A 14,623-nucleotide genomic window follows, 5' to 3' on the forward strand; every position below is an offset into this window, starting at 1 on the left:
AACAGTAGAAGTACAAATCTCAAAAGTTTCAAATTCATTAATGGAACAATATTATTGTCTCAAATTTATTCAAAATCACTTAAAAATGTATATAATGGTCATCAGATTTTAACAAAATAGTAAATAAAAAAAGAAATAAATTACATTTTTCTAAAAATTGTTACCATTAAAACTTTTTAAATGATTGAACTGAATCCGAAATCCATTTTTTCCCAATACTTTTATTTCACATTACATAAAACACATGGGGTTAGAGACATTTATTATAAATAAAAGAATATCTCACAACAATATTAGTTCAGTAACATTTTATTAAAATACGTACACATATAATGCCAACTGCTGGTATTAGCTTGATTTATTTCTCATTGCATATGCAATATTGTGTTTCAAATTGGAAGTCAATTTTTTTTTTTCACAGCTAAAAACGTTATTTTGCGCTGGTGACTTCACTCTGGCTATTGTTACTTTCAGTAGAAGGTTCATTATTATCTTTAATAGTTTCATCAGAAGGAGATAACTGATTTGATTGCTCATCTAATTTCTGTGGTTCTTCCTGTAAAAATGTAAAGGAGTTAACAAAAATAATGAAATAATGACATATTTTAAAAATCCATTTTCATATAAAACGTATCTTTAAAAAAAAAAAAAAAAAAAAAAAAACACGAATTTTATAAAATGTGTAGCTACTAAACTGCGCAAATCTCGCAGCAACATTTTGTATATAAGCAGCAGTCAGTTTTTACACCAAATGGAATGAGATACTGCATATTTTTTCATACTTGTTCATTGAAAAATATAATGTAATTAACTTTGTTCTGCAATATGCTGCTCTTTAATTATTTATATCTAAAATATTTTAAAATTTCATTTCAGAAAAAAATAGCCTTGGAAATATCGATATTCGAATTAATACTATGATCTTCAACAAAAGTTCATTAAACAATATTTTTGAGATGCAGTGCGGAAAATTCAGGACATTATTACTGTGCTAAGTTCACTAATGTGAAAATTCCTATTCCTTCCATAGGGAATCCATATATGATACAACAAATATTTTGGTACAGATATGAACAATAAATTATACTCTTTGTTACCTTTCAACTATATCTCGCAAAAATAAGAAATGCAATGCAAAAGCATTCTCAAGGCAGTCTCCATACTTAAAACTTTAAAGGGAAAACCAATTCACATAAATTTATTATCTTTTTTTCAAAAACAAACATTGTAAGATATTTTCCTATACATTCTGAATAAGTATGTTATATTTTTACCTCAGAAGAACTTAATTTTGTAGGAATATCATCAAGAATGATTTCTTGATCACCACATGAATCAGCACAGCACTAAAAGAGAAGAAAAACAATTAATGCCTGTTAAAAACATTAAAACTAACTAATGATACCATTTATTGATACAAAACAAGGCGATAATAAATCTAACAGCTATTTAAGGTTTTTAAAAGAATAAAAATAAAGTTATTGCAAAAATAATTAAATGCACATTAGTTGCCAATTTTATAACAGCAATGAAACATAGGTCAAGGTGTTTATTATTGCCCTGAACAGAAAGTGAGATGGCAAATCTAGAGTTTTTAATCTAGAGCATTTTTTATAAAGAAAGAAATAATAATGAATGTGAAAATCAAATCCGATTTTGAGAAATTATAACTTAACTGCCGGTTTTTTTTAAATCTTTTGTAACTTAAATGTTTTAATTTATAGAGTTTACCTACTATTTATCAGTGCGCCTTGAAGTACCGAGTAAAGCTTATAAAAGAATACCTAATTAAGAAGATAACACCCAATATACTATTTATAGGACAATTATAAGTCATTTCCATTGCAATTATATTCAAACCATTTATTTTCGCTTCTCCTTTTTCTCTTTATCTAACAATATACGAGCGATTTTGATTAAATCTGTCATATAACAGAGGGTTGGTAAAAGAACTCATATGGTTCACAGGCACAAACATACAGACTATGTCCTTTACTGACATAGTGACGTTTAATATTACAAATGAGTTTTATCATTCTCTTTCATTTAGTAGATCAAATCGAAATCCTCCCAAAAATTCCTAAACAGGCTTCAACAAACACATACTAGCCATTAATAGATTTTGAAATCAAAGTATCTTTATTTCGAATCCCCCCCCCCCCCTTCGGTTTATTTTCGAGGCAATGCAAGAATTCGAAAGTAACATTTTCCCACACTTTTTTCAGTAAACAATAATTAATTTTAAAATCAAAAATAGGAATGAAACTGTAATTTCATTAAAATCTCTACTTTCATTTAAGTTCGACGTTAAGACGTTTAATTGAATGTTCTAAATAACTTTGAAGTGGTCCTCTTCTCATGGCAATTTCTTTATAGCAGTCTCCAACAAACAAAAGAGCAAGTAAAAAAAAAAAGATTGCAATCTGAAAGATGAAGACAGATTGACTCTTGTCTGGATTAAGTGCAAATAATACTGATCTTTCATAGAATCGAGTCTCAAACCTGAAACTCTACCAAGAGGACATTACACTTTCTTCATACTGTGAACAAAATAAATTTATGTTAGATTTTTATCTAAGAGTAAGGTTAAAACTGCACACTTCGAGTGGGTTGCACGTATAAAAGAACAAAAACTGTTTATTATGAAAAGGCAATTATTTATCTGAAATGAAAATTTTATCTTCTCACACCACTTACTGGGCAACCCATCAATCATTGAACTCATTTGTGACATTCACCCTCCATATAATATATCCCATGCTATTTGAAATTCAATAAAAATTATTCTAATTATCATTTTCAAATGATAACATGGCCAAAGCATTATACACATATCAAAGGTGTCATGGTAATCGTGGTCGAATAGCCAACGTCTAAATTGTTGGAGGTTGGCATACATTTCTAGATAGAAAAATTCTTTCTTTGACATAAAGAATTTTGTTGTTTGAAAATTTTGAAAAGCAGAAAAAATTATGAAATCTTAATTTTTATACAATCCTCGGGCCCTATTAGTTATATTTAGAAAAATAATTTTGAGAAATAAAAGCCGCATCACAGATTCGTAACAATATTATATATATATATTGGGCGCCTTTATATTGTATTAAGTAAGCATATATTCATATATATCAGTCGCAAATGAATAAATAATGGCATCGTTAATAAATAGAGAGAATAATATTAAAAAAACTGAACTCTAGTAATTATGTTAACTGGAAGTTTAAAATAGAAATGTTTCTCACATTAAAAAATCCATATAATCTCGTTACAGAAGAAACGATGAAACCGAAACCTGACTGTTGTCAGAAAAGCGATCAAAACGCCAGAGCTATCATAAATTTATCCACTGAAGATAATCAAATTATTCATGTAAGGCCCGAAAAACAACTACGGACGTCTTACAGAAAATTCATGAAAGATCAAATATAACTAGAAAATTATTTTTACTAAAAAAATTTTATAGTATAAAACTAGATGAAGGCGATAATATGAATAATTACAGCATGAATTTAATGAAATTAATTTATAAGCTCTGTGCTATCGGTGAAAATATAAACAACTCGCACATCTCAGCGTTAGGCTTATGCATATTACTACAAAGTTACAGTAATTTAATTACTGCTCTTGAAACAAGATCAGAAAATGAACTGAGCGTTGATGACATCAAGAGTAAAGTAATCGACGAATATACAACGGCTGGAGACAAAACTGGCAACAATGCTTAAAAAAATTTTTTTTGCATCTAATTAAAAAAAATCTGCACCTAATGTCATAAAGTAAAACCACGTGAAGTCTGAATGCTTGCATTTTAAAATTAAAAAGGAAAATCTTAGAAGATATTCAAATAAAAATAATCCTCCCACCAAGCACAAAGTCTGTAAATCCCCTTTCTGCTATCATCATCAAAATTAAAAAGTCATCAAAAATTAACTACGTTGAATATTCTTTATTCGTCAATAGAAACACTACAGACAATTAGTCATTTATTTTGATAGGAGCTCTCACATCTTCAAAGTCAAACATTTCTTTACAGAAATAAATTATGAGCAAACAGGATCAGTATTAGGTGCCGAATGGCTGTAAGCTGCCAATTCAAGATCAGGTCAAAGTTGTACTTCCAACTATGATTTCGGATGGAAAAATGAATAACATTTTCTTGAATAATATTTTATACATACTGGAAATAGAAACAAATTTATTATCTGTTAGAAATGCCACAGAGAATGGTTGCAGTGTGATTTTTAAGAAAAATAAATGTAAAATAATGCACGATGATAAAAAGGTTTTAGAAAAATAAATCTCTTTATAAAGTTATTTTAGACTAGCCGGTTCACTAATCTTAATGCTCGTTAAAATTTTAATAATTAAATATTTTATGTAACTCCTATTTTAATAGCTTCCTCATCAAAATATTTTAAAACTTCAAATTCTGATAGTAATATAATTCACTCATAATATTATAAAGGCCTTCAGCCATAACGTAATATGTATCTCGATAATTTTCTGTTAGCTTCTGTAGAATTTATGCTTTAAATCAAAGTGGAAATGATGAAATTGCAATAAAAACATTTTTTTACTGAAACAAAGCATTTTTTTTTTTTTTTAAGTAGGAGTACTGAAAACAGAATCGCTGAGCATTTAAACCTTATGGGTACTAAAGAATATCTTTCTTATTTTATGTAATATCTCAAGAATTTTTCAACAAAATTTTCTCAGATTCATCAAGAACAGATTGATTAATTAACAATGTTTAATTTTAAATGCCTCATACACTAAGAAAATTAACAGAATCGTTTGAAATAATTGGTTGAAAACATGTAAAGACAAAAGTTAATTTATGTAAAGCTGAAGGCCAAGAATATAATTCACAAACAGAAAGTAATCAACCCAGACGATCTGATGGAAAAACAAAAGGGACACCTCCTGTGAGATGTGCACTTCATGCAAATTCAGAAGGAATTAAGAAACCAAAAGGATGAGATGATACTGAAAAAATAGAAAATTTATATGAAAAGGAAAAATGGATTGAAGCAACAAAAGAAGAAACGAAGTCCCTTCAAAGGAATTAAACTTGGGAATTAGTGACAATACCATCAGGAAGAAAAGTCCTCGGATGTAAATGGATTTTCAAAGCCAAATATGACTGAGGGATACAAGGGTAGCCGCAAAAGGCATCTCACAAAAATTTAGAACAGACTGCAGAGGAACTTTAGAACCAGCAGTCACATATACTACTACTAGAGCATTTTTAGCTGCAGCTGCATATAAAAATCTAAACGTTGTCCATGCTGATATAAAAACTGCTTTCCTACACAAAAAAACTGGAAGATGAAGTTTATATGACCCAACCTAAAGATTTTATTGAGGAGTATATTGAATCAAAAAATCTATAAACTGCATACGGTCATCTATGGACTAAAACAAGCAGCAAGAGCTTGGCATATTAGAATTGGACAATCATTTGAAAATTATGGTTTTAAACAAAGTTAATCAAATTCAAATGTATTTAAGTTAATTAGGAATGGAAATTCAATGTATATAATTGCCTACGTAGATGATTTATCGATTGCTGGCAAATCATTAAAGAACTATAAAAAGAACAGGAACTGAAGAATTTTGGAAGTAAATTAATATCTCAGAATAAATACTGAATGAACAAAAGATGGAAATTTTGAATTAAACCAGAGAAACAAAGTTCAAGAAATTATAGAAAAATTTAACCTAAATAACGCTAGACCTACAAATACTCCAAAGGAAACAAATTATTTAAAACTAGAACGTGAAGATGGCCTGTTGAAAAACAACACCCAATATAAGCAAGCTATAGAAGCCAAGCGCTGCCGTATATATCACCTGTATCAAGACGTGACATCGTAATGGCTGTCAGCATCTTGAGTAGAAGTAATAGAAGACCAAGAAGGGGGGAGGGGGACTATTTTTCCCAGGAAACAAACTATTTCTTTTTCAGGAAACAAGAAGGGGTATTGGATTTTTGCATTTTCCTTTGAAAAGAAACTGACTAACTATTTATTACGACCGACAGATGGCGGTCTTCATGTAGAACTCTAATGTAAAAACGTTCAGTCATCTTTTTGTTCACTAATAGTTTTTCATTTTATGTCATGTTTGTGTTTCCTTATGCTTGTCCAATATACTAAATAACGTTTTTTCGTCTAAAAGTTGCAATCTGTCTTCATGGATTTATTAACAACTGGATTAATAATTACTGCTATTTTAGATGCCTATCACAGCTACAGAAAGTAGAACGTAAGTGAATCATTTTTTCACATACTAATCTATAAAAATTTATAAGATTTTCTAACAAACAACACTATTTAAAGAACTTTTAGTCTACTTCCGTTACAAAAAAATGCATTTCATATACAGGTTTATGCTATTATTGTGATTCATTAGCTATTTTTAAAATCATTAGAGGGAGACATATAGAGGGGGAAAAAAAATACCCAATAGGAAAAATGTTAAAATGAAGAACCGGAAGATTTATATTTTATGTCGTTCATAATTACATTGTTCAAAAACGGAATCTAACATTTTATACGTCCCTCCGACCCTATCAATCATGCATAATAAAATATTGTAAGCGCTGTAACATTTCAACTAATAATATCTCCATACTTTTGAGACTTAGTCCAACCGAGGTCTAGAGAGAGATCTTAAGGGATCGTCTGGAAGGTGAAATTATGCATTTGTTGTGTTGTTAAACTAAGATTTTTTTCGAAAGCTCTACGTAAGGAAGTGTTACCACTGCTTTGAAATTATTTTTAATTAACATTTACTTCTATTGTTTTAGTAATTTTATTTAAAGAGAAACCTCTAATTTGCAAAATTTGGATTTCAGAACACTATGGATAATTTTGACGTTAATTTTGCAAAAAATTCATCTTTGTATTTGAGATTGCAAAACATTTGATTTTAGTAAGGAAATTGGGGAAATTCAATTCACTCATATATGTTTCTAAAACGATCACGAATTGTCTAAGTGTAAAGGAAAATTTAAAACCTTTTTCTAAGATACAAAATTTCAGATGCTGGTAACAATATGTTATTCTCAATTATTCAATATTTTCATAAATGGAAAATTTACTTTTTTCGTTTGAATTATTGATTTTGAATTAAAAAGGCACTTGTGCATTAACACACCTATTAATGCTATTTTCAATTTCATCTATGTGGTTGCACATCTAAGAACTGTTGAATTTAAATGATCTCGAATGTATTATTTTACTGTATTATTTACTGACAATTCGCAGAATATTCACAAACAACCAGTACTGAGAAATGGTGTTGCTTTACAAACACTGCAATTGGAATACACGAAAAATGCATACCGTAATGAATTAAATTTTCTTGGTAAAATAATCCACCAGCAAATATTGTTTTTAGAGCTCTTAAACGTCTCAAAGATATTGGTAACATGAGAAATTCTGCTTGGTTTAGACGTTCTACTGAATCAATTTTACATATACCTGAAGAGGTATAAACACTCATTCATCCCAAGAGTAGCTTACAAAAAATCAGTAGAGCTTGTGCATATTCAAAATCGTAGGCACAGAAAATATGAAATAAATACAGGGCACATCCATATCTATATTGCATACTACAAGGATATATTGCCAGAACACCAAGGATGACATTTTACTTTAAATAAATATGACAGAGGTTCATCTTTTGTGCTTGGCACAAAAAAATGAAGGGTTACTTTGATTGGGCCATTCTCCTTTGACAAAGTTTAACATGAACAATATACACGGTTTATCTAAACCTTTATTATCTGATTATCTGGAGGAATTTGCTCTTCTCTGGAATTATTAATGCATAATCGTTATATTAATTATTGTGCTCGGTCTAATCGTTCTGGATATTATTGCCAATTTCTCTACCTTTTGTTATGTATGATTGATTGAACACCCATGGGGTGTGCTGTATTCCTTAGACGGGTGGATTAGGGGGACATTCTAGTATTTTGAGGGACCTTAACTAAAATGATTTTAGGAATGAGAAGGTTAATCAGATAGAAACTAAATATATTTCCTCTTTTTACACCTAGATAGATGCAAGACACTTATGTTTTTGCTAGTACATAGAGTAAATATACCTACAAAAAATGCACGAGGAATGACTGTCAACACTCTCAACATTTTTAAGAGGAGGATAAACCTTCCAGGGATCATTGCATGGAGGAAATCAGCTAATATTCAAAATATACACATAGGAAAGCTAGTTTGTAGTTATGCAGACCGCAGAACAACATTTGGTGAATAATTTCTTAAATGACAAAAGTTCAGAATGTGGATAAAATTCAAACATAACATTTTACTCTCTAACCTAATTGGAGCTTCTTAGACAGTGATTTAATTATTAACAGCAAAAGCTCAATAAAAAATAAAACGAAGTACTCTGTTATTAAAAATTAAGCTATACAGCTGCTAGAAGGTTAAATACATAGAAAGCTATTTTAATAATGATTGATTTGAACAAAGCTTGTTATGCAAACAAAAATAACATAAAAGAGTCTGAAAAATCTTACCTGAGCTCCCATCACTATTTCTGAATTGTTTACAGAATCATCACTTTCTATCACATTCAAAACCAGGCAACCATTATTAGGTATAGGCCCATTTTTGAGAAGAATAGTTGTTTGGTCTACATGTGCAGACAATGAATCTGCATCAGGAACTGAAGAATTGGTAACATTTCCTGGTTGACCTGGCGATTGATCAGCTTCAGCTAAATCAGCTTCTGTACCAATTTCTACTTCTGGCTCAGTTTCTGCTTCAGGACCCCATTCACAACCAATTTCTTCTTCGGAAGGAGCAGCACACAATGGCTCAAGATCTCGAGCTTCTACAGTAATAATATTTTGTCTAGAAGAAAATACTTAACTTTAGGTTATTTAACATATAACAGACTCCAATGTATCATTTTATGCCTGTCAAATCAGAGGATGTGATAATGCATCAAAGACATAAGCACGTGGCAACATCTCAATTTTTTAAAGAAAAGTTTATGAATATATCAATACTTAGGATTCAAATATACAGAAATGTGTAACAATATTTCAAAAATTTATTAACTATGTTTTGACTGTGCCTTCAAGGTCTGAAAGAGTTCCAAAGGTCGAATCATTAAAAAAAATTGACAAAAAGTTTGTAGTATAAGTTTAGACCACACACCTTCTTAGAAATGTTTAAAATACATTGCTTCTTTATGAAGATTTGCTTGAAGCAAAAAGAAGTTAATGAAAATGACCAAAAAATTATTTTATTTTAAAGATTATAAATTATATGGCAGTTGATAGCAATAATGAAGCTAACAATGATTACATCATTATGCATTCTGTATGTTTTATCAGTTTAACAGATATTTTGCAGATTCAGTTAACAGATATTTTGAACCAATTTGATAATGGCAACATCTTTGCTAAACAGAGCTTTAAAGCAAAAACATGAAACATACTATAAAATACACTTATTTGTTATTCAAAACTGACAATAACAACAAAGAAAATTAAGCAACAATCCTACGATGCCGATTTTGTTCTGAGCAGAATTCACCAGTTATTTTTTATTTTGATATATTCCAAATTGCTGAAATTTATGTTTTGATATATTCTAAATTGCTCTAACATATAATAAGTAAATAAGGAGTAATAAGGAGGCAGGATCTGCAGACAATCACTACTCAATGTTACTATTATTCAACGAATTTAAATATACTAAGAATTCTTGAAGGAAGCGCGCTGCCATTGAAAAAACAAGGAAATATTTACAAAATTACACACTGAAAATATATTCAAAATAAAAATATAGTTAATTTTTTTTTTTTTTTTTTGTAAAAATAAGTTTAATGGCTAATTTAGAGAAATCACTCTCATTGGCTTTGGAAACCAAATCTAATTATACTATTTATGCTTATCAATATCTTCTTACTGCCACAACAGTTGACACATTTTTACAGCTACTATATACTATAAAGTGGGAAATAAAAATAAGGTATTTTTTTTAATATAAAACAAACTGTAAAAATTAATAATGAGGAAAGGCCATTAGCAATAAAATAAACTACAATTTAGTAAAATTATTCCATCCAATTAATCCAAAAATCCTAAGCAAGAACAATATAATTTCAATAATGAAGAAAAGGAAAGCTGACAAATTTTATGGGTTCCAACTATGTACACATTTAAGAAAATTGACAAGAATAAATAACCAGTCTCTTGACTCAACCACTGACCTGATTTGTCAATTTATATTTTAATGTGGAAGCCCATGGCTTATATAAACCATTAATCGACATCTGTTTCCCATTTTTGAGTAAAATTATTGAAATGCTACTACAGATTTCTCTTTGGGGAGGGAAGGGGGGTCACGATAGAGCCTTGCAGTCACAAACCAGTATCGGTTTCATGATTCCTAAATTCGTCATCTATAGTCACCTATGCCTCACATTCTTTCATTTTTGAGATACTATGAAATAAAATTCAGAGAGAACCTCCAACCTCAAAAACTGGATCGATTTCGCCACTTAGAAAGTATAACTTTAAATAATATCTTCTTTCTTCCTAACAGCACAAATAAGTATAAAAGTACTATTCATCCAATGCACCTGATTAAATTTCTGTATTGCATTAATATTTTAATTTATTGAGACAGAACACATAGCCAAGGATAAAAATATAATTTAGGAAATAAATTTACTCCTGAAGAAATCTAAATCAATTTTCGGAAAGAAAAAGTAAACATTAGAAATGAGAACAAAGAATTTACAGATTTTACACAGTAAAACTAACATTTATCAGCAGAGGAAAAAAACCCAATTAAAATAAATCATTTTATCAACAAATGAATGATAGTAATATTAAATTAATATTAACAACAAGCGTATATATGTTCTAATATTATGGAAAAAAATTACATTTGTCACTGAATAGAGGATTAAACGTCTTTGATTTAATTTGAGTTTTTAAATTAACCATTTAAATTAAACAAGCAGGATTTATTTAATTTTAATTCAAATTGCTATTGAAAAATGTAAAAATTCAAGTTTATTATTAAAAGAAGGAAAAAACAAAGGGGGTGGAGATCAAAATGCAATGTCATTTTTCAATGCATACAATAAAATGTAAGTATATATGCAGTTAAAAATCCATCAGGGATTTAATTATAGGTAATGTCTTAAAAATAATAAGATATCAAGTACAAAACTTTTCTTAAAATCAAATCTCCACAGATATTTTATCTCCACTACAAAATGATTACTTAGACACCTTTATCTATTAATAATATTTTACAAGAACTTGTTACAATATAGAAAATAATAATATATATTTTTATCAGACAGCATTTTTCCCATTTTCAAACAATTATTTTAGATTGTGCACTAAAATAATGAAATAAATTCACAAAACCAAAGAATATCCAGTAAATAAAATTTATTTAGTGATTTAAATTTTAAAAAAAAAAAACTGTTGAAAAATAGATAAGTAGAAGAAATGAAATTTTCTAAAAAATTTAGAAGTAAAAAGGTTGAAGCACTGAAAGCATTGGAAGTAATTAAAATTAGCACCATCAAACAGTATAAATTTAAATAGTCACGACTATTGCAGGTTATGAAATTAATGGATGAATTTACTAATAATTATAAATATCAACATTATTATCAGATTATAGGACTGCTGGATTCTACATACGAATTATTAATAATTAAATGAATGACGTTATAAAGCAGTTAACATTTTTTTTTTTTTGAAAATAAAAATTACTTACGGTAAAGCAGTTTGAAATTCTGGAAGGAATACCTCATCTGCAGGCATGTTAATGCTTAGCTCCTGGGTTTTATCAAGAGTTTCAATAGGCATTTTAAAAGATAAGTCAAGTGATTTCTCGGGCGATTCCTGAAAATGATTTAAGAAAACAAATGATCAAATTTATTTAGGATTGTTCGCTAATGCAGATCATTAAACAATGCACTCAATTAATTAAACTGAATTGAGGAAAACAAAACTTCAAAAATAGGGTTTGGATGTTCTATTTCTGAATTCTATTTGTCTAACATTGTTTAATAAAATATGTAGAAGTGTTTGAATAATTACTGAAAGTTATTCAATGAAAAGGAAGAACAACAACAAATAAACACATATACAATACCGAAGAAAAAACAAGCTGTTTAATTTAGCCTCATAAAATCATTATAAGGTTCACTTCTAATGCCGATTAGATTATGAAGCAACAAAACCATTCAAAAAACATCAGCAGATCTTCTGTTCTTAGATACGAAATCCTCTATGTTTTTGTGTATGTGCCAGTCAGATTTGATTTCAACAAAAATAAAGAAAGAAAAGGCTGGGAACATAAAAGGAGATGAATTAGGTTTTTATACTTATTGTTGTCTTATGCAACAATAAAAAGTATTTTTTAATTAAATTAGCTTAAATAGAAAAGTGCAACATGTTATTTTAATGATTTTGAATGTTACCAAATAATATCACAAATTATGATTTTGAAAAATAAGCATTAAGAGAGCAATGATGGTTAAAAAATATGATACAAAAAGGAAAGTTAAAAAAATGAGTGCAATTTCAATTTCTTAAAGATAAAAAGAAATGACAAAACATATCTAAATTTACATTAAAAAGAAATTAATAGAGACAATTTCATCAAAGACTACATGATTAGCTACCTTTTGTTAGTTGGACCAAATTATAACTCTGACCTCCTTACACTATTTAAAGTATACATACATTATTCACAAAAGCAGAGTTGCCATTCAAATCTGGAAAAAAATTCCCCGTTTTTCCCTGTACATATACACAATATAAGAGGAAATGCGCGACCAGTCCTCAGTTGTAATTAAAAAATCATATTCCATAGTTTTAATGAATGCAAAAAACCAGATTCTTCTATAAATATGGATTTAAAAAAAAATAGCTTTTAAAACATTAAAACTGTTGGTAATGCATTCAAATACTTTTGTAGAATTCTTCACAAATATAAAGTACTCTGCTTAAATGCCCTTTTTTTTTTTTCAGTTTCAGTAGATCCACTAGTAATCAGTAGCTTGTAGTCACTACTCCAAAATCGGTATTTTTTCTCAGCCTTCTCTTGTTAATTATTCTCTTTCTCTTTTTTAGATTTACAGGATCATCAAGCTCTATCAAAAATAAATATCGAATGTTTTTCTTTTTTCGATTATATTTCTTATGACAATGTTTTTAATTAAATGTTTCACAAAAAATGTCCGAAGAATATCAGCAATATAAGAGAAGCTATCTTTAGCCAGAATCAATTTATTCTGACCAGCATTTAACATATTATCATTCATGGCAGATCCAGGCAAAAAAGTTTTTTTAATTTGAAATCTATATATTTCTTCATACTGTCAAAATTTTTTAGAGTAATTTCACAAACACTGATAACTTCTCCCCAGGGAAAAGAACAAAACCTCAATGAAAATTCAAAAGAACCAATAACTTACAGGAAATCGGCATGTCTATCTAGATTTTTAAATATTATATACAATGCTCTTAGAATAACATACACTTTCCATTCAGTACATTTATGTTCATATTGAAACGCTCAATGGATTATGTGTAGTCTAAAATATTACAGTAATTTTTGCACCAGAGTTCTTTTTTGACATGCTTAAAAAATTTTTTACTTTATATTTGGTCCATCCATATTAACTTTTAAAATTAAATGTATGTAAAAAAATTGATATTACTTTTTTAAATTGTCAAACAATCCTTGAGTAGTGGTATGCCTTAAAAATATAGAATATCTTGAGGAGACCCTATTGGATAACTCATACCAATATCTTACAATAAAATTCATTTGGTATATTTGTGAAATATGGTTCAAAGCTTCGTCAAAGCATGTTAAAAAAAAATTTTTTTTTGTATAAAGATTCTTTAAGAGACTATTGAGAAAACGGAACTTATCCGCAAGTAATAATGTACATTTTTGTAATGTACACTTTTTGGCTATTTCACTATTAGTAATCATATGTGAAATTATTTACGATATATCTTTGAAAGTATTAAAGGTCGAATGCGACGTAACAAGTTTTAATGCCCATATGAGTTCAGCTGATTTTCGGAAATCAAATTTTACGTGCCCTCTTCTCTGGTATTCCTTTTAGATACAAAGCCCAATATCAATTATGATTTTTTTTTAAATTGGCATGCGATTTGCCTCCCTCCCTTGGCATGACTAATATGTGCATGTGTTCCCATATTACTCAATCTTATTATCTCCTTAAAAAGTGGTGCAGCAAATGGATTTTGTGGAACTTTTCTGACTCATTCAACAAAGTTAGTTTATATTTTTATCCGTCCATTTTTTATAAAATACAAATTCTGAGCTGCTCATTGTGTAAAAAAAAAAAAAAAAAAAAAAAAAAAAAACTCAATTTTACTCTGAATAGTCAACATTTTTCAAAAATTAAACAAGCCCTTTAATAAACTTACTTGTGAGTGACTAAACAACATCGCGATTGAAAGATGCTATTCCTTCTACCGAAATTTATTCTATTCTCTAACACAGTTATAGCAGTCTGTCGCATCCTCATTTGTTATAATCCGGGAATGTCATGTAAGGAAAAAAAC

At 28.8% G+C, this 14,623-nt stretch overlaps 1 protein-coding gene across 3 annotated transcripts in view; it reads right to left on the minus strand.

Moving 5' to 3' along the window:
* Positions 1 to 293: 293 nt before the first annotated feature.
* LOC129961078 (uncharacterized) overlaps positions 294 to 14,623 on the minus strand; it is a 148,102-nt gene continuing 133,772 nt past the window's right edge. For all 3 annotated transcript variants that reach the window (XM_056074888.1, XM_056074889.1, XM_056074887.1), the window contains exons 28-31: positions 11,787 to 11,914; positions 8,549 to 8,885; positions 1,275 to 1,346; positions 294 to 556 (exon numbers count right to left, since the gene is read on the minus strand). In XM_056074888.1, coding sequence (XP_055930863.1) covers positions 431 to 556; positions 1,275 to 1,346; positions 8,549 to 8,885; positions 11,787 to 11,914 — 663 coding nt within the window. In that variant the 3' untranslated portion in view covers positions 294 to 430. The remainder of the gene's footprint in view (positions 557 to 1,274; positions 1,347 to 8,548; positions 8,886 to 11,786; positions 11,915 to 14,623) is intronic.

The sequence above is a fragment of the Argiope bruennichi genome, chromosome X2 (genome assembly GCF_947563725.1).
Source record: "Argiope bruennichi chromosome X2, qqArgBrue1.1, whole genome shotgun sequence".
NCBI classification, from domain to species: Eukaryota; Metazoa; Arthropoda; class Arachnida; order Araneae; family Araneidae; genus Argiope; species Argiope bruennichi.